At 45.1% G+C, this 25110-nt stretch overlaps 1 protein-coding gene across 5 annotated transcripts in view; it reads left to right on the forward strand.

The window, feature by feature from the left end:
• TELO2 (telomere maintenance 2) overlaps positions 1–25110 on the forward strand; it is an 863005-nt gene that overhangs the window by 175091 nt on the left and 662804 nt on the right. For all 5 annotated transcript variants that reach the window (XM_069210626.1, XM_069210623.1, XM_069210621.1 and 2 more), the window contains one exon: positions 17494–17562. In XM_069210626.1, coding sequence (XP_069066727.1) covers positions 17494–17562 — 69 coding nt within the window. The remainder of the gene's footprint in view (positions 1–17493; positions 17563–25110) is intronic.

A 25110-nucleotide genomic window follows, 5' to 3' on the forward strand; every position in this document is an offset into this window, starting at 1 on the left:
CAGAGGCCAGTCGTCATTGTGCTTACCAGAAGACTTTGAGCACAAGAAACACAAGAAGTTGAAACGGAGTTCCACTCCTTCAAGTGCCTCACCTGAGCATGCTCATCGGTGGTATCAACAGTCTTGATTGCGCTCTCAAAGTTGTCTGACTTCGGTGTTGATTCCGCCGTAGGTTCCGGCACAACCCAAATTTCTGGAGCCTTCAGCGATGCTGTGTCAGATTGAAGTGTTATGCACAGCTGTGCTCCGGCAGTTAAGTTCCTTACTGACTCCTTTTGCCATACCTTTGAGCCTCCAGGAGCCAAGAGGCTTTCCACCTGCAGTCCAATCAGCCGGTTTACCCTTGGTGTCAGCTGGCCCCTCTAAGCCCCCTCATAGCCCCTCTTGTGTCATGCTCCAACACTGCTTCTGGTGCCCAAAACCACGTCAGGCCTGAGTACCATGACCTCGTATACTTCCCGATGAGGTGCCCTAAATGTCCTCTCTCCGTTTCTGACTCAACGCCAGGCCAACTTCAACCAACGTCGTCCCTGAATCTAACAGAGGTGCCCATTTCTGCTCTCGATGTACCACAAGGCAGGCAACATTCTTTGCATTCCCTTTTTGGCACAGACTCTGATAACAGTTGTGACCCAGGTGATGAGTTTGCTCAGCCCTATCAGGGTGATAACTGGTATGAGGATTTCCAGGAGGACAGTGGGCCTAGACACCTCCCCAGAAACAGCTCTACTCTTTTCTCTCCTCCTGGGCTGGCCATGGAAGAATTGGCATCCCTAGCCATAGCCAAGCACAGGGCAGCAGAAGCCCTTGATCTCCATCTCCCAACCCTGGAGGTAAAAACTAATGCTCTGACCAAGGTCCTGCAGCTGTGCGAAACTTCTTCTGAGCCCCTCCTGCCCTTCAACAAGGCTCTGACGGACACCCTTTAGGGCACTTGGGCCAAGCCCTTCTCTGGCCTGCCAGTTAATAGGCACATCTCCAAGCATCACTTTCGACCTGGCTTTCTTGTCCCAGCACCATTCTCTAGAAAGTCTGTGGGGCAGGCTTCCACAAGCTGTTTCAATCTGGAAAACGTTTCCTACAGCTCTGCTCATAGATAATCAAAATGAGTGGAGACACTTGGTAAGTGCCTCTTTTCATCCACTGGTTTGGCCCTGCATTCTGTTAACGCTTCCATGTGTTTGGCCATTATAGTGATGTCCTTTAGGATTGATGGGACAAGTCCTCCCTAGTGTGCCTAAAGATCTTTGCCCTGTATCATTTCACGCAAGTCAGTATGGTTGTGATGCAACCAAATTCATGATTCGTTGTGGCTTGAATGCCACCAGTTCCATTGGGCATGTGGCTGTGCTCGATTCGGTTCTCTGATGTCCAGTCACCATTGATGGACATGCCCTTTGATGGTACTCGCCTGTTCAGGGACAAGGCTGTCTCCGCCCTCTAATGACTCAAAGAGAGTAGTGCTACTGCTCGCTCTCTGGACCTTTCTACCCCACCTTGCCAACCGCACTAGTTCCAGTGGTTGTTTTATGCTTTTGGCAGAGGTGTCCCTTACCTCTAGCCTGTCCAACCCACTCAAGGAACTGAGTAGGCACAGGGGAGAGGCATAGGTGCCCAACGGCAGAGAAGGTAAAGGTGCAGCTCAGCCCACAGCCCCACCTACAAAACCTCTATAGTGTAATCTTACAGGGTCACAGCTTCCTGTTGGAAGGCAGAATCCACTGATTCTGTTCATGTTGACAAGCGATTGCATCAGACAGGAGAGCCCTCCAAATTGGATGCAAGGGGTATGCCTTATTCTTTCTTTCGTTCCCCATGCATCTTCCACCATCTGACCAACAACTAACGGAGGACCATCTCCTCATTTTGCGGTTGGAATTACAAGCCCCTTTGGTCAAAGTGGCTGTTGAGAGGGTGTGGGTGGCAGAAGTAGGACATAGTTGCTATTCCCACCACTTTCTGTTGCTCAAGAAGGATGGATGCCTTCGGCCTATTCTTGATCTGCACCCTCTCAACGCCTTCCTCTGGAGGGAGAAATACAAGAGTCTCACCCTCGCCAGTGTCTTGTCTGTCTTAAATCCTGAAGTCTGGATGTTGGCTTTGGACTTCCATGATGTCTATATTCACATACCCTTCCTGATGGCGCATTTGTGGTGGAAGAAGAGCATTTCTTGTTTGCTGTGCCCCTCTTTGGTCTCACCATCCCCCCTCAGGTGTTCACGAAAGTGATGGTGGTAGTGACAGCACACCTTTGGAGGTCATGGTTGCCTGTCTTTCTTTACCTCGATAACTGGCCGTTGAAGGCAGGCTTACCCCCATAAGTCGTCATCCACCTTCAGAGTGCGGCAAACCTGTTATCTTTGGGGTTCGCTATCAACATGCCATAGTCACACCTGACTCATTCTCAGTCGCTCCCCTTCATCTAAGCCATTCTGGTTAACATGTGTGTCACGCCTGGTGGCCTATGTAGGCTCTGCTGTGGGATCTAAAGTCCCAGTGGGCACACCATCTGGGGACCTCTCGGACCATGTTCAGATTTTAGAGGCAAATGCAAAAGACCTGCAGTGGTTGTTACTAGACCGCGATTGGGTCAGTGGCAGGCCTCTCTCCCCCAGAACTGACAGTGGTGACTGATGCAATGCTTCTGGGTTGGGGTGGCCATCTGGGAGAGGTAGCGAACAGAGGTCTCTGGTGGAGCCCTGGCTCCACATCAACCTTCTGGAACTGAGGACCATCTGCTTGGCGCTGAAAGCTTTACTTCTATCCATCAAAGGGAGGCTAGTTCAGGGGCTCACAGACAGCGCCACCTCCATGTTGTACTACAACAAACAAGGCGAAGTGGGGTCACGGACTCTGCCAAGAGGCGTTGCGCCTCTGGTAATGGCTGGACCACCAAGGTATTTTCTTGGTGGTGAATCACCTGATGCGATTGTTCAGAGCCAGGGCAGGCGAGCTCAGCCGACAGCATCTAACAAATGACAGCTGTTCCTGGAGGTGCGTGAGGTTCTTCCATGCATGGGGAGAATCTTAGCTCAATCTGTCACCACCAAGAGCGCACAATGTCAGCAATCTGAGGTGTTAGATTTTCTAAGCCATGTTTTGTTAAGAGACGCCCTTCGCCTTGAGTGGAACTCCGGACTCTTGTATACATTCCTTCTATTGCCATTCCTGCCCCACTTTTTCAAGAAGATTGACTGACAAACCCAAGTCATCCTAGTAGCTCTGGATTAGGCATGGAGAGTATGGTATCCATAACTCCTGGGCTTAAGTTTATGTCCTCTGATCAGGCTGCCCCCTGCAAGAGTACCTGCTATTGCAGTGAATGACCAGGGTTCTGCACCCAGGCCTTCACTATCTCCACCTTCTTGCTTGGAGATTGAGCTTTGACAGCTGAACACCTTCAATCTTCCCCTGGAGATGGTTAATGTCATTCTGTCAGCGAGGCATACTGTGATGAAAATCGTATACATTGGTCAACAAATTTGTGGTTTGGTGCGTCACTCACCACATTGACCCACTTCAGGCTAAAGTGGCTGAAGTTCTGTTATTTGTTCTGTCTGTTGCCCGTGAAGGCTTTGCTCTGGGAACTGTTAAGGGTTATCTTTCGGCCCCCTCGTTCTTCTTACCGTTTCCTGATTAGCCCTTTTTGTTGGTTTCCTGATCAGCGCTTTTTGTTTAAATAACGAGTTGTGAGGCAATTTTTGAAAGGGTTGCTGCACACGTTTCCCCCTTCTCCTTTTGTCATGACCCAATGGAAGCTTAATCTGGTCCTGACTGATCTCATGTGCACTCCATTCAAGCCTATTCACGGCTGTTCCCTATGGCTTCTTACGTTCAAGACCGTGTTTTTCATTGCCACCATCTCAACCAAGCGGTACAGTGGACAATCAGCTGTTTGTGGGGTTCTCTGGAATGAAAAAAGACAAAACAGAAGAGCACTATCTCCCGATGGATTGTGATCTTCATTTAAATCTGCTACGCATTGTATAACAAGCAACTTCCGGAAGGACTGCATGCTCATTCTACCAGGGCCAGTGCTGCTACCACTGCAGTAGCATACAGAGTCCCTGTTCTAGACATCTGCCAAGTGGATATGTGGGCATCCTTGCATATGTTCACAAAGCGTTATTGTTAGGGTAGTTGGGCTTGCCAAGTGGGGCTTGTTGCATGGTCAGACTTTTGAGTTTGGTTTGATTGGCGCCACTACTGAAGTTTTAAATTGTCCTTTGTTTCCCAAGCACAAGTGTCTTTTAACTTGTCATCATTGACATTCATGTTTATATGTTTTTATTAATAGATCTTAGAAGCTTTTATTCATTTTAGGCTTCTGAACCACCTTTGAACTAGCAAGGGGAAGGTGTTGTATAGCTATTTTAATCATATTTTAGACACATTATTTTAGCAAACTAGGCCTGCCATTGTGCCCTTTAGCCAAGTTACTTTTTATTCAACATTGCTTTATTTTTCAGCAATAGCCACGTTTGCGGAGTTGGTTTATTTTCTCTAGTTAATTGTTCTTTTGCCTAGGAAAGCATCCCGTTCTTAGTACTGCATTCATATCACTTTGTGCTTTCCTCAAGGCTGCAGTCAGATAGGATTGCTGGCAAAAGTGGTGTACACTGTGTCTCCAACATTGACAGAAATACACACATCCTTATGTGGGTAAATTTTTCCTAGACCATCCATTGTTTTATTATAAAAACACTTCTCTGTCCAATACACATTAGAGGGAGAGTCCAGCCAGATGACCATGACTGCATGCTGATTGCTGATCGTCTTCACTACAGCTGCTTGCTTAGGCTACCGAATCCCGGACCCTTTTTGGGATGTGTCTTTTTAGACAACAGGCTTTCTTGCTCAGTTATGGGGGATGATGTCTTCCCAGGGGGGAAACCTGAAGGGCGTATTAAGGCTTATTATGCTGTGCTTTAACATAGCTTAGGTAGGAAACAACTATATCGCTCCTAGTGACAGTATGGTGGGACTGGTTTGTGTTTCACTCTCCATGTCACAATTTTCCTTCTATTGTGTTTTATCAACCTAGTTATTGCAATACGTGCCATTTTATTTAAGATGCAGTTACTTCATAAACCCTTATTGAACTATATTCTGCCTCTGTTTGTCTTTGCCTGTGTGAGACTAATGTAACCAAGAGAAAGGAGTGAGATCTGATCGACCATGATTCCCCTCAGGAGTCTTTCTTGTCATGCGCCTGGTTGCCACAATTATCCCTGCTCTTGGGCAATGTTGAGGTGCTGCTAGTTAGTCGAAAAACCCGGATTAGGCCAACAGACGTCACATGCTGTGGAATTGTACTCAGTTGCCACAATTCAGGTGATTCTGCTACCCAAGTCCAGTAGCCTCATTTGGATAATGAGAACCTATGCAACACTGTGCCGTAAACGTTTGGTCAGGCACTAATTTTCGGATCCCCCTAAGTATCTCTGTCTCACTAAAGGCTAAACACACCTCAATACTACACAAGAAGACTTCCGTGGTATTGAGGATTTCCTCTTCAGCTACGTAGGTAGTACCTAATTAATGCTGTAGTTTGTTCAAACTTGAACCTTTAAAGGCTTAATCCCCATTTGGCATCCTTATCTCTGAACAAACACCTTTACCATTACCATGGCGAACCCTCAATGGGTAGCAATTGCAATAAACATGCGACCACCATTTACTGCACACTTATTGGCAAATGGCCTAACAGGCTAGGGGGGGTCAAGTTATATTTGTTGTTGAGGCTCATCCAGCCTACAGAACAGAAACATTTTATTCTTTGGTCACTTTTCTAGCAGTAGATGGGAACACAAATACATTTCATCACTATACACCTGCAACCATACCTGCACAATACAGAGCATATGTATATTTAGAAATATCACTATCTTATCAAGACCATAATAATTGGCTTGATGGTGCCATACCAGACACAATATTACACGTTAGGTTAGGTCCTCTGAGTCATGACGGCCCAACCTGGCCTTTATTGGCCACATATACATTGCATCCTGATGCTTGACTGTAGCAGTAGCTGAGGTTTGCGGCTTATATAAAGGAGCTCACGGAAATATACAGACTGTTAGTACAATTTGTAATGCAAACATTAAATTCTAACCCAGCATGTGCTGCACCAGTGAAACCACATGCAGTTACGCCAGGCATTAACCCTGCAACTGCACATTCGATCATGGGTAAAGTACCCGCCAAGCAGGAGGAAATTCCATTTTGGTTAGCTGAAAAAATAAATGCGCTGGAAGCAGTCTTCCCCCATAGGGGTCCCTAGAATAAACATAGAATTTTCACTATGTGCTTGCCATTCGGGATGGTTCCCACAGTAGATAACTGCAGCACTTGGGGTATGGTATTTGCCATGCTCTGTACTACCGCGCATGGTACACCAACACTTGCCAATCATCTGGAAGTATTATTACAAATTCAAGATGAATATGGGGCTGCACCGGCCCTGAACTTGGGGATGCAATTAATGGGCAATTGTGTCACTGTGTCTTCAATCATAAGGGGAAGCAGTTGCATTAGCAGTGTGCATGCGGCTCCGGGACATTCCTGCACAGGATCAAGACCGTCAGCTGCCAAAGATTATTGCCGAGTCCTACTCTAGTATTGGTCGAGATAGTCTGGGGGCCAGACCCATTAAACTACAATTACAGGGTAGATCTAATAAAGAATCTGCCAAGCAAGCGCCTGAGGGTTCTAAAAAGCGCTGGGATAAAAAATAACAAACACCTGAAAAAAGAAAGGGGAGATTCTCCGCATTCGGAGACCCTCAAAATAGATACAATCTTAGAAATAGAGATAATTTAAAAATGTGTGACAGATATCAATATACTGATACACGCTAATCTCGTTCCTCTCAGAACTCAACGGAAAAACGCTTTGAGAGAGGTGGGTGGTCTCCAAACGCTCGTCTGAAGTTTCTGTTAAGAAATAAGAGAAAGTTCCCCAAGAAAAACCCCAGTTTAAAAAGAAAAAAGTGGCAGCGGTTGCAATACGACATGCCACTCAGGAAGAGGGCTTTACTGAAGAACACAAAGTGGGCATTAGCACTGTTAGACAGTGCAGCAGAGGTCACAATAGTTCGCCGGGATCTTCAAGAGCATCTGGAGGTGAAAGCAACTGATGACTTCTTACAAGTTGAGACTGCAGAATGCGTATCTCTATGCCCGACAGGATGTATAAAGTAACTATACAGTTAGAGGGAGACATTGAACCCACAATAGATGCTATCTTTTGGGACCGCGTTGTCACCACTTATGATATTTTTACTTGCCGAAAACGATTGGCCACCAGAATTTGTCCAAGATCTCCCCTGTGGAGAAGAGATTATTGAGAAATCTTTCTCGCCCCTTGTAATACCAATTAAATACCAACCTCAACCCCAATATCCAATAAAGCATGAAGCAAAAGCAACAGAGTACCAGGGTGTAATTGAACCCTGTGTCTCATCTCACCAATGAACAATCCATTGTTCCCCGTTGCTAAACCTGACCATTTGTACAGAATAGTTTGACTACAGATATTTAAACAGTCACACGCGCACATTTGCTGTACAAAATGCACACAGCACTTATGAACAATATAGTGCGCAAAAAATACAAAACGGCCCTGGATATTTCCAACTGGTTTTCCCACCAAAATATAGTGCCTGAAAGTAGGGACTTAACAAGTTTCAGCGCTTTAGGTTGTCGACTCCCACAGGGGTACAAGAACAACCCTGGACTTTTTTAGCTCGTGTTACATCTATTTTACACAACATTGACCCTGGGGGTTTGTCCTATGTGGATTATATCTACCTTACGGATGAAGACCTCATGCAACGTAAAACGGCTAATCCACATTGTTGTGGGATTTGCCGAAATAAGCTACAAATTAATTTAAAGAAAACAAAAATAGCCTTCCTTAGTGTCCAGTTCCTGGGATATGAATTATCAGATGAAGGCAATAGCCTAGCGCCCCAATTTTTCGGAATTATGCACACAACTACAACCTCCAAATACCATCAAAAAGCTCCAGTCTTTATTGGGCTTTTAAAATGTTGGCAGAACTTAAATTCCAGACTATTCACAATGCATTAAACCTTTATAAGACTTAATACGCTCTGTCTTTTCCAGCAAATTCTGAGCAGTCGAACACACACACATTCTTAGTGCATTACAACAAGACATGCTTGCAGCAAAACACCCACATACAAGGGACAACAAAAAACACCTGGTCATCAGAGTAATTGCTGGTGCCATTGGTTTCACCTACGTAACGTTTAATGAAGGTGAGAACGTCCCCATACCATACAAATCTCATTTGTACTTTACAGCAGAACAACGCTTCACTCCCACTGAGAAAATTCTCACTGTTGGTCAGATGGCGGTCATCAAAGAGAGACCTCTGGCCCAGGTGAAACGTATCATTGTTGTATCCCCCATCCCAACCCTTGAAGCTGTTACCAAAGCTAGCATTCCTAACGCTAAAGCATTGCATCCAAGTTGGATCCAGTGGGCAACGTCTATGACGGTCTCTGATGTTGACTATATTTTTTTACTAAAAAATTACAAACAGGAAATTTTGCAATACGAACTTGAATACCCAGTTCCAGCAAACACATTGCCTATCGAACAATATCAAACAATAATGAACACTGATGGTTCAGCCCAACCAGCAATAGGCACAAAACATCAATACTCCGCCAATTGCGCTGAGAGGCTACTTGAAAGATAGTGCATTCCATCCACAACACACTTACACGCAGACCTTAGGGACTGCACTCTGCAATTAGCAGGGCTCAAGGCTCTGGTGATGGCATTGGAAAATGCGGATCCTGAACAGCTGATGCTGGTTGTATGTGATTCGTACTATTGTGTGCAGTCCTTCAATGAATATCTGCATTACTGACGCAAGAATGGTTTCAGAGATTTAAAAGGAAACACCATTAAACACAGACATTTGTGGGGGAAAGTAGCGGATCTGAAGGAAACGCTACCTAATGTCCATGTTGTACATACACCAGGACATTAGCATGTTGAAATGCACGTTGAAGGCAACACCTTGGCTGATGAAGCAGGCAAGTCAGCAGTAGCTATGGCTTCTGTTGCTGCAGTAACTTGTTCTAGAACAAAATTGGATGTTGAAATACTGGCAGCCATAAATGCTTCGACTGATGGCACGCCCTTGACAAAAGCTGTCCTGCCAAATATTCCTACCGCATATCATGCCTCAGTACAGCCCTAACAGTTATACCAGGGGTGGTTAATCGTGTGATTCCCAACAAAGGTCGAAGACCAGAATTGATCAAAGCAGTCCATGCTGGTGTGGCGGCTACAATATCATTGTTAGAAGCATGTTACTGGTGGCCAAGTCTCTTCAAACAGACCAAGCAGTATGTACTTTGTTGTGACATTTGCCAGCAAATAAAAGGCTCCACCATCAAACGCCCACTGCAGACACCCCTCCTGATTTCCAACAAACCATTACAATGTGTGTACTTGGACCATTGTGGTCCCCTGACACCTTATAGTGCATACAAATACATTTTAGTCACTGTTGACTCATGCTCCAGATTTGTATGGGTTTGGCCACAGTGCTAGGCTGACCCTCAAACTGATATTAAATATTTGCAAGGCTTTATCGACACATATGCTGTTGTGGCTTTCCACTCGGACAAGGGCCCTGCTTTTTCCTCAAGGGCTTTCAGGGACGCCATGGCTTTATTAGGGGTCTGTAACAGGGTTTTGGGGACCCTGTTCCTTGATGGTGTCCCAGGACCTGTAGTGCGCTACCCCAGGGGCACCACTGATTGCAGCAACCCAGAAGCTCCCACCTTTATCCCGGGCATCCGGGCAGAGAAAAAGGACTGACTACGGAGAGGAAGAGCGTTCACGGAAGAAAGCACTGAGGAGGAATCAAAGGACGAACCGAAGACTGAACAGCCGAATTGTGAGACCGGGACGACCAGCGGGAGCAAAGCAGATCCAGAGACGCCACGGTGGGAGGAGGACACCCAATCGGCAGAGAGGAATTCCCACCACAACTCCAGCCACATCCCTGGAGGGACGTGGCTTTCGCAGGTACGTGCCTGCCTCCTTAAACCTGGGCTATAGCGGTGTGGGAGAGGGAAATGCCCGCAGTGCGGGTGCTTCAGGGGAGGTCGGATAATTAGACAATCAGTCTCTCCGCATTCTTATATTCTTATGTTTTTTTGTTGTTGTTTGCCTGTTTTTTTTTCATTTTTATTTTTTACTCCCCCCGTATTTTCACTTTAGAATCCTGTGAGGGAAAACAGGATTCATAGAACTACAAAAATAAACCCCTTCGTGTAGTTAGATACGGCGAGCAAAACACCACCAGGTCTGTAGAACGGGGAGCACTCGCCGTTGTGGTTTGTATGTTGCACGCCACACCTGCACATTCTAACCTAAAAATAAGTCCAGTAAGAGAGGAACAGACTGCTTCCTTTTTGGTTCCTTCCTTCTGTCTGGCCACCGCGCTCCCACTTCCATCCCGGCTCCACCATAACATTGGCACGCGAGAGGAACGGTCCTAGGAGAGAGACAAAGAGAAGTATTAAGACGAGAAAAGAAAGAAGAGGAGAAAAGACCAGAGGAGGAGAGGCGAGGAAGGAAGACCTAGAGAAGTAGAGACACTGAGAGAAGTAGGAGTGACAAAACTCCAGTAGAAATTGACAATATCTGTTGTGAACTATATAATCCAAAATAACCTGTTCTGAAATACATAATGACTCCAGTTCGATTATTAACGTCTCCAAACCGGTGGGGTATCCTACAACCCCCCTGCAGGGTCCAGCTGCATTACGTGTCTCCATTTCATCCTGAGGGAAATAGTGTTGTGGAGTGACGAAACGGAGATTTACAGCAATCCTTAACCGCCAGAGTATTAGGCATGGGTTATAGTTGGCTTACACACCTGTATGGAGTCCAAAGAGCACTTAATCTGCCCAGAAGGTCCCTGGTGGGGTGTACTTCATATGAATTCCTGTTCGGGACACAAATGTATGTTCCAGACCTTGATGGTTCTGGTGCTGAGGCAGCAGGTACACCGTTTGACATGAATGAACTTGTCACTGTCTTGCATGACTTACAACAGTTCTGTGATGACAACGCATCTGCCAGTGCTGCCTCCTTGGGAATAAGGGATGTACCAATAACATATACCAGCTGGATTACAAATGTTGGGAATCTAGTGCGTGAAAAGATTGCTGTGAAAAAGGACATTGGTCCTTCCTTTCGTGCACCGGTTCCAGTCCTGGGTATACATGGTACCAGAACTGTCATTTTACCACCGCTGCCAGGGTCTGAAGAAAATCACTTTGTCTCCAATGACAATATCAAGCTACACCACATGGCCGATCCTGCACAGCAGGCCTAGGGGACTCCTGGGTAGTTCCCGAATCCCTCTCACTGTAGACCAGGATGTTCCTCTACAGGTTTTAAGCAGCAACACTGACACCTTTCCAAGCTTGGGGAGGGTGGAAAATCATATTTTATTGGTTCCACAAAGGTCTACTGCTACAAGTAACATCAACAATATTGATCAATTCATTTCAAATTCTACACATATTGATGGAATAGTCTACTATGAACCACCAAGAAAGACTTCTGCTAGTTCTCCTTTTTCAAACATGGCTCCAGTTTTTGCATGAACTGCTTTGGATATTTTACTGACATCAATGACACTATCACGGACTCATTGACCTCCACTACAACAGAACTGTCAAGAGCACTTAAGCTGATAACTTGGCTTAAAATAAACTATTTCGTTCTTCCATGGAACTATCTATGGCATTTATTAACTGCACATGCCTTCCTCCTTTGGATTGGAATTGTCATTGTTTTCTTCTTACTGATGCATGGTCATTACCTTCCTGAACGCTCTACAATTGAACTGGAGAATGAGATTCTAAAACCCCATTTTTCTTCTCAGAAAGTCTGCAGAGACTTGTCCCTAGTGAGCATTTCCGCCATTCCAATTCCTGATGGGATTGTTTTGGATAAAGTCTTATTTGATATATATGGCCTAACGGATGTCATCCAAATTCTGTATGTATTCAAACTTTCCATGAATTATGTAATTACACCTGGAGTAGTTTCTGATGATTGGGATGTGAAAACAGTTGATTCTATGATGTCTGATCTGCAGTATTTGAAAGTGAGGATGTTCATCAATTCAAAGAAAATTATGGCGATTTGTTCTGTAACAATTATTATGGACATCATTTTATTCACAGAGCAAGTACCCCAAAACAATTTTTCATTAAACTCAGTGGGAACACACTCCGACTCCACCTGTAGGGAGTTCCAAAACATACATTGAAAGTTTGCATATTTCTCTGGGCACAATGTTAAAAATGCTGAATTGTATTATTTTAAATTGGCAGTAATGGAAAGTAAACATATTTTATTGACCGATACAAAATTTATTTATTCTGATTCCTTTGTTTCCCGGTTATAGAAAGCTATGAATATTGGTTGAAGTCGATAGACTTGAAAAGTGTGTGGGGAACTAAAAAATGGCAAATAAGGGGGAAAAGAAGATTTGCTTAGCGCATGCCTGATACCTTTTCAAATGATATTTTTAAATAAAACTGTACAGCAAACAAGTTGTTTAGGCTTAGCAAAAATTAAGGAATGTTATGTGCCCAGTATTCCTGCTCCTGCAAAAGTATATCAATGCATCTGAAGATCAGCTTGATGAATGGGTCCAGAATGGAACATTTAACACATCACTTTCAAGTCCTGGTGGGTGGTTATTGTGGCCAGTAGGCACCAATGGGTGCCATACATGTTTTTAAACTCCACTGGGGTTTTTAGAACAAATAGGCTAGACCCTCACTATGTGTCCTCAGAATACTCGGGTATAGTAACAGCATCTAGTGTAGGGAAATTATGCCCGAAATGGTTGAAAGGTTCCTCACTAGTTGCTGTTAAGGAACACCTCAGTCTCCTGTGTAACAATACAGATTTGTAGGATTTCCTGTTAGGCCCCAGAAGACAAAGCAGAAAATGCTTCTTTTATGCAGTATTTAATGAAATATGGAAACTTTCCTAACAAGGAGCGGCTGCCCGGTTAAGGCAAATAGATCAGGAAAATTTACAGAAAGCATGAGCTGTTGTTGATAATAGTATTAATACCTTGTCCGACCGGATATACACTTTAAACAACATTATATCTTCTGCAATAGACATAGTACAGAGTGACATGTCATCTCTTCACCATGGACAGAGTCAGCTAAAGTCCATTATGCAGATAGGTTGGACACTACAAGTACTGAAAGCAGGTTACGTTCCCTGGCAACTTGTTACCGCAAGGGACATATTTTTAACATGTAATTTAACACGACAACAACAAATAATGGCTAAGAAGGAAGTGACTTATGTCATGCTAAACATAGAGAAATTAGAAAAGTTGCCTTTTACTGTGGCTGAAATACCATCTGCTGAATGGTTGATACACTGGGTTATTAGTCTGCCTATTTCAACACTTCAATTTACATCTTGCTTGAAACACATTCTAGTAGGCAGATATGAAAGGCTGGGAGATAGTTACATACACGAGGTGTGGGAGCTTCCCTTTTCGTACAAATGTTTCAATGGCATGAAAGAGGCTTTTCTCAGCAGAAGTGAATGCAAGACTCCTGTGAGCCTTTCGATGGTTTGTAAACAGCTATCCGTGCACGGGGCATTTAATGCCTCGGCAGCAAACTTGACTTGTTATCTGAAGGGAATTCCTGTCCCCTTGACTAGACTTGAATTCCAGGTGCTCTCAAAGGGTAGCTATGTGCTCCTTAATAGTGAGAGCTGTTGTGGAATGTGAGAAGGAATAGCTTATGTCATTTCGGTCTCCCAAATTGTTACCTGTTGTGGGAATGTCCTCTTTCCCCCTACACACCAAAGGGAAGTAGCAGAGATTTGGCCTCATTTTGCTACTTCAGATGTGAATTTTGACAAGCTGAACAGAATCAAGGCTTTCTTGTTTCAAAAACATGTGACGCTTATATCTGCACGCATGACCTATGCGCTTCAAGTTGCGAGGTCATCTGCAGAGACTCAGTCCCTTTTAAGTACAAACTTTCCGAGACACTTTGGTGAACTCGTGGGATGAATAGTCAGTGGGGCCAGCACTACTGGAATCACACATTTCTTTAAGGCTGTTGGTTCTGGTTTTGTTCACACCTTCTCCTGTATATTTGGCTTTATACCTTCAGCCATACACTCAATATTTTCGAGTATTTTGGGGGGGGATTTCCAATTACTTTGGCTGTAATACGTGGCATTTTGCTCTTGCTACTTTTTCTGCGCAATGGCTGTCCCTTCACAACAAGGAGGACTGAAAGCGCTTCCATCAGTGCAACCGTGTTGTGAACGCATGGTACAGTATTTAGGAGCACCTCTCCTGAAAGAACTGACGTGAGACTGCTCTTTGTCATTCAGACCAGTTTTGGAATGTGTGCAGCCCGTGTTTCAATGCCTTTGGTGCCTTTTCGAATGTGCACTGAAAGTTTGTCTTTCAACGCAGCGCTTACTTTCAATAGACGCTGATCGGTTGATGTTCTTTTTGAAGGCTCATTATCAGACATGCACGTTGACGTTGCGTTTGCTACGGGAAGCTGTCTATGAGTTGCCCTTTGTGGATAATGCAACTCTTAACTCAACATTGGGCACAACACGGAATGCTGCTGCCTCAGCTGGAGCTCATGAGTACTCTATGGTTTTCCTTGGCAACGATTTGGATATTTTACCACTTGCCGAAGTTGAGCATTTCCTGGCTTAAGTTGTCCTGGACATAATTGGCGATTTTTAAAAATGACACTGTTTGGTTTGATTGGCGCCACTACTGAAGTTTTAAATTGTCCTTTTTTCCCATGCTCAAGTGTCTTTTAACTTGTCATTATTGACAGTCACATTTATATGTTTTTGTAATTAGATCTTAGTAGCTTTTATTCATGTTAGGCTTCTGAACCACCTTCGAACCAGCAAGGGGAAGGTGTTGTATAGCTATTTTAACCCTATTTTAGACTCATTATTTTAGCAAACTAGGCCTGCCGTTGTACACTTTAGCCCAGTTTCATTTTATTCAATATTGCTTTTTTTTCTAGTAATAGCCACATTTGCAGAGTTGGTTTATTTTCTCTAGCTAATTGTTCTTTCGCCTAGGAAAGCATCATGTTCTTAGTACTGCATTCATATCACTTTGTGCTTTCCTCAAGGCTGCAGTCAGATAGGATTGCCAACAAAAGTGATACGCTGTGTCTCCAACATTCATAGAAATACACACATCCTTACGGGGGTACATTTTATCTAGAACAGTGGTTCCCAACCTGTGGTCCGGGGACCCCTAGGGGTCCGCGATGCGTCTTCAGGGGTCCGCGACAGTTTAGAAAATTAAATAATATTAACAGACTAGATCCCCAGCTTTCAGTAATGACTCAGTGGGGGGGTCCCCGGATTTCAATAATGATTCAGTGGTGGTCCACAGAAGTCAAAAGGTTGGGAACCACTGATCTAGAACATCCATTGTTTTATTATAAAAACATTTCTCTGTTCTATACACATTAGAGGGAGATTCCAGCCAGATGACCATGACTGCATGCTGATTGCTGATCGTCTTTGCTACAGCTGCTTGCTTAGACTACTGAATTCCAGCCCATGCGGTGACGGTGTCTTTTTTTAGACAACAGGCTTCCTAGCTCTGGTATGGGGGATGATGTCTTCCCAGGGGCAAACCTAAAGGGCGGATTAGGGCTTATCATGCTCTACTCTAACATAGCTTAGGTAGCAAACCACTATATCGCTCCTAGTGACAGTATGGTGGGACTGTTTTTGTGTTTCACTCTCCTTGTCACAATTTTGCTTTAGTTGTGTTTTATCATCCTAGTTATTGCAATACATGCTATTTTATCTAAGATGCAGTTACTTCAATAAACCCTTATTGAACTATATTCTGTCTCTGTTTGTCTTTGCTTGTGTGAGACTAATGTACCGAGAGAAAGGGGGGTGATATCATCGACCACTATTTCCCTGAGGAGTCTTTCTTGTCATGTGCCCGGTTGCCACAATCATCCTTGCTCTTGGGCAGACATGAGGTGCTGCTAGTTCGCCTGGAAACCTTGATTAGGACGACAGGCGTCACATGATGTGGAATTGTACTCAGTACCCACAATTCAGGTGATTCTGCTGCCCAAATCCAGTAGCCTCATTAGGATAATGAGAACCTACGCGACGATAGTTCATATGCAGACTGTAATACGTGGTTTATTGCTATTGTTGAGTGTCAGAATGGCCTTGATTCAGGAAAGGAAAAGACTTGATTGGTTCATAATGCCCTTCTGCTCACTCAACATTGGTAATAAATAGCAAAATCTACTCTAAAATAGTAAAACAAAACTTGGGGTCTGATTTAGATCTCGGCGGTGGAATACTCTGTCACAAACATGACAGACATCTTGTCCAACGTATTACAATCTCTATAGGATATAATGGGATCGTAATACAGCGGACAGGGTATCGGTCACGTTTGTGACAGAGTATTCCCCTACACGAAGGTCTAAATCAGGCCCTTATTGAAGTGTCTGCTTGTGACTTTGTCCCACAACAAAGGAGCTCGTACATTTTGTGACAAGATTCACCTTGAGAGCAGATGTCTACATCTTGCCTGATTGCAAGAGTCAGGACAGATATACAGTATATTTTTAGGTATTGATGCATCTCTTATTTTAATAAAAGCCAATATGAAACAACCCAAAGCTTTGCTTTGGCCATATATGTGCTCTAAATACATAATAATGATGAACAAAGTTCCGACTTGGTGAGAAAATTTTGTGCCAGCTAATACAGATTTTGCGTGCCTTTTCATCTTAAGTACTGTCTGTAATTTATATTGGAAATATGCACCCTATAAACATAGTAACCACCACACTTATTAATTTAAAATTCCTCTAACGACACCACTGGTTGCAGGAACTGATTTTTTTCCCTTAAACATGATTGGCCCTCATCTATACAAAATTACTTTCTGGTGAATGGGCAGATGTGACTGAGCTCCCCAACGGGTGTGTTCCAACTTACTTCACTCTGTCTTCTTTAAGCAAATCTTGACATTTCTGCCTGCCAGTGGTGTTGTTTCTTGGGATTGTGTGGATAATAAATAAATTGTGTTGTTTTGGTGTTGCCTGAGTGGGCAGGATTTGAGCTTATCTAATCTTACAAGACCTGCACTTGTTTTACTGTTAATGAAATACCCCATCTAGAGTTTTCTAGTCAAGTAATCACGGGTGATTATTTCCCTAAATGGAATTTTAGGTTTCAAATGTTTCATGTCTCATCCAGGTGTGGGCCAAACTAAACTCTTTGTCTACAAGTAACTTTCCTATCAAATGTACCTTGCTTTCTCGTCTTTTACATTTGGCAGTCTTAATATTTTGCCCTTACCTATCTCCCCATTAATTCTTTCTTCTGCACCACGCAGGTGGGAGGGATTGCTCCATTGCTTTCGTGTCAAAAGTGCTGGGAAGAACCTGCATTCAAGGGCGTCGAGGTGAGTAGCAAGGCTTCACTGGTAAAATATGCTCGGACCCACATCGAAAGAGTGCCTGAGATCCAGAGTGCATCCACTGTAAAATAAATTAGAGTTAAGAGGTGTGACGAATGACCAGGAAAGCTGCTTTTCAGTGTCTGGTAGCCGTGTATTTATTGCACTCCCTCGCAATAGTTGGCTTATTTTAGAATCCATGTTTCAGTTCGTAAGAGTAGAGGAGAGATCCTTTACACATTTCACCTAAGTGTTGTGCTGTGTAGACGTTGATGAAAGTCCATCCAGGCATGAGCTCTGTGATAAAGTACAAGGAACACTCGCACAAGGGAGGAGTGAGAGGAATGCATATTAGATAAAGATCTTGCACTTATGTTTACACAAATTAATCTATATCCCTGACCACTAACAGATTGGTTAACAGCCCTCTATTAAGGTTGGTAACCAGCTATGTGATGTTACCCTAAAAGAATTCAAATCCTTACCCTTAGGGACTGCTACCCGTCTAGGACCGAAGTCTACGTTGGGCCTTTTCATTCTGTGTTTTGACTAGATGACGTAATCCTCCTGATAACTAAGTCTTATGTTTAATCTGTCTGTTTTTTTTTTTTTAATAACCACATTTTATTGATTTTCAAATTGAACATTACACAGACTATTCCCTTCACTCAAGTAATGAAATACTAGGCAGCATTTGATCAAGAGGCATATACAGTCATGGTCCCCCATTTAATCCGTGTTACTCCCACCATTTACCCCAGATGTTATCATGCTTTCATGGACATCCACTTGCATATTGGTTGTTGTAAGCAAGAGCACCAGTTCACCCCCCATCTCCACTCAGTTATCTGGGGGTTCAGCTGACTCCACCTTCAGGCAGTGTCCCTCTTGGCCACCAGCATGATCACCCTGAATATGTTCTCTCCAATCCCAGCCCTCCTCCAGGAGTCCCAGCAGTGCCACCCTAGGAGCAAGTACCATCTCATGCCTCAGGACCCGGGGTAGTTCCCTATCTGAGCCCAACAGGAGGAGAGTACAGGAGATGCCCAAACCATATGACAGACTTTGACTTCAGGAAGTGAGCATCTAGCACAGTGGGCATGTGAGGTTCTCCCAACTCGGTGTAGATGCTGGGTAGGGGGGAAGAGGGGTGGCGGTCAAATAGTCCATATGCAGATAGGAAGTTGTACCATTCTTAAACCGGCAGAAATAGTAAGTTCCCTCAGGGCCATCAGGGCAGCTCTCGAGCCGTTGCCATCCAGCTCCCCCACTCAACAGAGGGCGGTGAAATGTTCAGGGGCCTTAATGAAAAGGGATCAGTAAATGCAAGAAACAGCAAATATTGGCCTCAAGAGGGTTGAAGTTTGGTCTGGGTCTTCCAGCGGGAATGTGTGTTGGGAATGCATGGCGTAGTTGGAGGTAGCGGTAGAACTGTTTAGGGGAGCCAGTAATGTTACTGGAGCTCCTGAAAGGAAATCGGGGTGCTCTCTCGCCAGACATCTTCCAGATAGGAAACTCCTATTTTGTCCCACGGGGCAAAACCTTTGAACTCAGCTACCTTGTGTAGCCAGGTGCACTGCTGCAATGGCGTTCTCCATGTGAATTTACGGTCCCTGGAAATTAGGCGCAGTGTCGCTCTTCAACTGAGCAGTCCTCCGGGTACAGTCCGGGAGAAATTGAGGAATTGGATTCCCATAGAGAAAGCCTAGCAGGCCATCTAGGCCCGACAGATGCAGTTCCATGCTGTAAATAGTCATCCCAACTGCCATTGAGCCAGTCATTTATTGTAATGGAGTGGGTGGCCAGGTAGTAGCCATGCAAGTCCGTCATACCCATTCTCCCATCGTACAGAGACTGCTGTCCATCAACGAAGGCCACCCTGTGGCAACCACCTGCCCACAGGAACACCGCAATCTTTGTTGTTTCAGCCTGGGACCAACTCCTAGGAATCAAGCGGGGATAGTTAGCATGGACATATTGAAATCGTGGGAGGCTGATCATTTTTAATATTGCCACTCGCCCCAAGGGTTTTAGGGACTAGCATCCACAGCGCTGGAGATTTCTCTTTAGCCCAGTCACCGCTCTCTAAATGGTGCATTAAAATGTACAGATAGTCCAGGGAATTCCCCAAAGGTTTGCAGAGGCAGAAATAAGTAGGTCTAATTGTGGTAGTGTGGGCGAGCAGTTAGGTTTATCAAGGAGTCGTATTAAGCATTTGTTGTACTCACAGAGCCAATAAATGAGACTCGCACTCAAAGAATAAATCTGAGACCAAATTAGAAAAAACGAATTTGCTCTTATATAAGCTTTAAACCAAAGAACTTTGTTTATAAGGTAAGCAGTTTTTAAATTAAAAGTATTTTTCAGTTTCAAAAATCGACACAGTGCAATTTTCAGAGGCTTCCGTGTTAACCTATGGGAGAAAAACAAGAATGCAGTTTTGCAGGTAAGTACTCGACTTACAAATACAGTCTTCGGGGTTTTAGGTCAACACCAAACAAGGTTTAAATCAGAATCCCATAGCGGTACAGGGGTGACCAGGTGCAGAGGTCAAATTCAGTATTGGGTGCCCAATGTTAACCAATAGAGACAGGGGTTGAACGAAGATGTGCTGCTCACAGGTGAGTAAAATGGTGTCAGGGGTTGATCTCCTGGGGTTGAGGTAAGTACAATTGCGGGCACAAGGCAGCACCAAACTTACACCCTCAGCGGCACCGGGTTGGCCCGGTGCAGAGTTCCAGCACAGCGTCAGGTGCCCAATGCTAATCACCGGAGACTGAGGGTGACCAAAGATACGCTGCTCACAGGTGAGTAAAGCTGTGTCAGGGGTTGATCTCCTGGGGCTGAGGCAAGCACCCGGGGGGGAGGGGCATAAGGCAGCACCAAACTTACACCCTCCCGCCACAGGGGCGACCGAGTGCAGAGTGCCAACACAGTGTCGGGCGCCCAATGCAAGTCAATGGAGGAGGTCGGATTTGAAAAAAGGCTGCAGGCTCGGGACAGGAGGCCGGATGAAGAAAACCCACAGCTGTCCATGTAAGTTCCAATGTTGAGGGACTTGGGGACACCGTCAGTCCACTTGGGCTCCGGATGCAGGGGTGTCCTTTGATGTTGGAAGACAGCTTACTGGGTGGTCACAGTCAGGGGGAGCCTTTCAATTGAGGCTGCAGGCTTCAAGGCAGAGTCCAGCAGGGGGCCAACACATGGTGGACTCGGGCGCAGAATCGCTGGGGAACCTTCACAGGACAGATGGGCCACTTGGACTCGGGCCGTGGCTGTCAGGTGCAGCAGTGGGTCTGGGTACAGTATCCCGGTTCCTCAGGGCAGAGTTGGTTTCTTCTGAACAGGTCCGTTGTTCATGGGAGATCTGCTGGGCTGCAGGATGGGTCGTCTTTTGATTTAGAATCATTGAGGGCTGCACACAGGCTAGTAGGGCTGGGGCCAAGTCAGTTGTTGTCTGCAGTCTTCTCTGCTGGTGCTAGGCTGTTATGTCCGGCTCTTCTTAGGTCATCAGGAATCTGAGTTCTAAGGTTCTGGGGTACCACCTAAATACTCATGTAAGGTCATTACAGGGAGTGCCAGGCGGAAGTGGGCATAACCCTAACCCTAGTGGTCTAATTCCTTCCAAACAAGATGGAGGGATTTAAAAAGTAGTGTCCACTTAAGCTCGTCCACCTTAGGGTGGGACATGAAGTGGACACTCCTCCTAGTTTAACTAATTTTCCCACCTGTGCTGCAGCCAGAACTGTGGTGAGGACAGTGGTTGGATCATCTCCACCATCTGGAAAGAGCTGGGTCTCAATACAAAGTCGGCAAGGCCTTTGAAGCTTCCTACCTTGGAATGTCCATCCTGCCTGGGAGAGGAGGTAACAACTCTGCCCAGTGCAGGCTTTTGTCTCTGGGCCTCGAGAGCACTGGCTCTCACCGTGGGGGTCCAGAAGCATGTCTGGGTGGCTGAACTGGTCAGGACTAGTCAGTCCACACACTAGTAGCTAGTATGTGTTCTGGGGGCACTACTAAGGCGCCCTCTATGTACATTTCTTAATAAATCCATCATTGGAATCAGTAAGGGTTTATTATACTGAGATGTTTGATACCATACATCCCAGGATTCAGAGAAGCCATCATGTAGCTGGGGAACTCGTAGTGACCAGTGCCCAGCACATGCATTTAAAATAGCTTCCCTGTTCACTTACTATGTCTCAGAATCAACAGAGACATAGCAGGGGGATATCTGCTCATGCATATATGCCCTCGCATGTAATATAAAGCACCCTGCCTTAGGTCTGTAAGGCCTGCTAAAAGGGTGACTTACGTATATTGCATGCAGTGTTAGGGGACATGGCACACATGCTGTGTGCCATGTTGTGTTTTCAATTTGGGGAGCATCGTGTCACTCATCCTGCAATGGCAGTCTGCATAAGGTTGGTGATGAGTCCCTCAGAGTGGCACCAGTTGTGCTGCAGCTCTGAAGGGCCCTCTTTAGTACCTATGCTCTAGATACAAGGGATACTATTTACTAGGGACTTACAGGGCTGCTAAAGTGTGTGCCAGTTGTAACAGAATTAGACCATTTTACTTTTGAGAAAGCCACCCCCTACCCTGAGGCCCATATGACACCAGGATAGGTGGGAAGTTAGCTATGCAGTAGGCGTGTTACACCTCCAGGCTAATCACACCCCTAAGTTGGGATACCTGATACGTTCCATGAGAGAAGGGTTCCACTATCTTGTTTTTGGTGAGAATAAGAACTCTGGGACAGGGTTATGCCCACTTCCCACAGGCTGTGGTCATATGGGGGGGGGAGGGGTGTAGTGACCCCAATGATAAGTAGCCCATTGGCTACTACCCTTCACTCCCCTTCATGCCCTTAAATTTTGAATTTAGGTGGCCCCCGGTGAGCAGGAATAAGATTCATCTGCCTGAAAGAAGGACAAAGAGGAGCCAAAGACGTGAGAACTTTGGACCAGCAGTGAACGTGGCGTAAAACCCTGCCTGACTGCTGCTATCCCGACAGTCACAGAGGCTGACTGGTCTAGAAGCCGAACAACATCCCAAACCCTTGGAGGTTAGCCAAACACTTAATCGACCCAGCAACATCTCCCTTGGAGTGGAGGAGCCACTCCCCTGTATCAGCAGGCAACCCGGTTCCCCGTGTTGCTGACCATCGGGTCCACTGAAGGAACAATTTGCCAGGAAGAGGAAATCTAGTGTCTAAAAGGTCAGCCCCATTGACCCACCCTCTCTTTCAGAAGCTGAGTCTGCCCGGACTGTTTCACCACCAATAGCCGGGGTACCCCAGCCAGTTGCAAGCACTAAGGCTTGTTTATGTTTTGTCGGAACACCACCCCACCAAAGCGTACATGCATGTCAAGGGACTTTGAAGAGAGCCAGCTCAATACTGAGAGTTGCCGTCTTGTGTTTCTTTTACCTCTTTTGCAGGTACACCAAGAGTTGTGAGAGCCTCGATCTCACCAACCCCACCGGACAAATGACCTCTGCACCCATGCTTCCCATTCCAGGCTCAAGTAAATCAATTATGTCTCTGTTTTCCTGAGTCCCTCAAGAGTCAAGCCCCCCTTAGGTTTTGCCAGACTTGCAGTGTTTTTCTTACAGTTGTTCTACCAATTGACTCTAGTGCATAGCATTCAAAGCTACCCCTATGTACAGCACCTCTGCCGCTGGACTCCTCAGGGCAGGTGTTTTGCTTTCACTTATCTTATGACCGAGCTGACAAAACTTCTCTGGAATGCACTTCTTGGTTTAAAGAAGACATTTATTATTATTACTTCACCACGTGGTTCCTGAGAGACGAGATTAGTAGGTTGGAAGCACACGTTTAAAAGTAGTCACAGCAATGAAAGGAAAATATATCAAAGTACTTCTCAATTGCAATGTACACAACAAATGTAAGTGATTATATTATAGGGTAACTTCAAAGCAAAGAATAAAAGTCCAAATTCATCACCGTAGGGCCTATCACTCCTCTTGATCTTTCTTATGCCTGCAAGTTGATGACTCCTGTTCAACTGTGAGAAAGAGGTTTTCCACCCATACGGGAGGTCAGGCAGCTGACGTCCGCTCCTGACTGAAGTCTTGCAAAATTCCCCCTCGCTGCTGCCCAGGGACCCCTCTTATAATGAAAAAGCCTGCTAACAGGCCCTTCCTCTAATAGTCAAAGCATGCAGAGTTGGGGAAAAAACAAGCCGTTGGAGGTTGTCCAGATCTCCTAAAGCCCGCTCCTTCCCAAAGCTGAGTAGAGAGGGAAAAATATGAAATATACGCTCTTATCACGCTAGGGTTCGGTATGAACAAAATACAAAAAACACAGCTTGGTCTACCATGTGGAAAAACACTGCTCATCTGCAATGTCTCAACTGCAATGTCGAACTCCACGATAAAGCCAATAGGCAGCTAACCTAAATACAAAATGTAATGTCTAATGCCACGTTAAAGCCAATAGGCAGCTAAACTGAATACAACATGTAATGTGCTACTGGTGAACATTGAACAACTAATGTGCGCAGTGGTGAAACACAGTCAGTGGTCAAACACAATTAATGGCATAACAGCAGGTAAGCTTGATCTGCTGGTGCTATCCTGGACCTTGGCCCCTACTCACCCTAAATCGAGAAGAACAGTCCTTTAAGTCATTTGTGAGTTTTCCTATGCAGTGGATGTTTCTCCAAAAAGATAACATTACAGCGTTCGAGGCTCGTGCCTCACATCTGACAGTTTAGTATATTTTACTACAATTTACTTGAAATTTCAATAGCTCTCAAAGTACTTACCTTTTAAAGTTAATCTTGGTGTCAAAATATATATAAAAGCCTGTGTTATTTTTCTCAATTGGTCTCAGATCTCTCATTGAGTGTGCGTCTCAATTGAGTGTGTCTCATTTATTGACTGTGTGTACAACAAATGTCCAAAATGCCCCTCTGATAAGCCTAAAATGCTTGACCAGACAACCATAAAGAGATCACTTGGGATTATTAGATTAAGCCCCAGTGAACCAATAGGGGTCACCTGGACTATTTGCATTGTGTACCCCTCCATGGGTGCACTACAGAAATAGCCAGATTCCTACACCTAGTAAGTGGGTTTTTGGGAGCAGGACAGCCTCCAATAGGAGACGCTTCACATAGCTCATAACAGCCGATTGTTTATTAAGATCCAGTAGGCCTTTAACATTCCAGGAACTAACCTTAATCAATTGGGAATGGGAAGTAGAAACTTGTGTGTGCCTTCACCAAAAGGAGGGCCTCATTGCGCGGGTCCCTAGAGTACATCTTGAAGACCTGAGGTGTACTATCGGTCTGGAGTGCACAAAGGGTGTGTAGTCTTTTGACTGTGTGCAGACTAACATCTAAACATGAAAATGAAACTCTAATCCCCCCCGCCCCACAGTTGAACCCATGAAGTATGTCGCCCTCCGCCCTGAACATAGAACAGTTTAAAGGACCGAAGTCTGCCTAAGTGTTCCCTGGCTCCCCGCATAAAGGATTCTAATGCCCGACAGTAAATAGCTATATGAGGTACAATTGTGCTGCAGTG

The sequence above is a fragment of the Pleurodeles waltl genome, chromosome 10 (genome assembly GCF_031143425.1).
Source record: "Pleurodeles waltl isolate 20211129_DDA chromosome 10, aPleWal1.hap1.20221129, whole genome shotgun sequence".
Taxonomy (NCBI): domain Eukaryota; kingdom Metazoa; phylum Chordata; class Amphibia; order Caudata; family Salamandridae; genus Pleurodeles; species Pleurodeles waltl.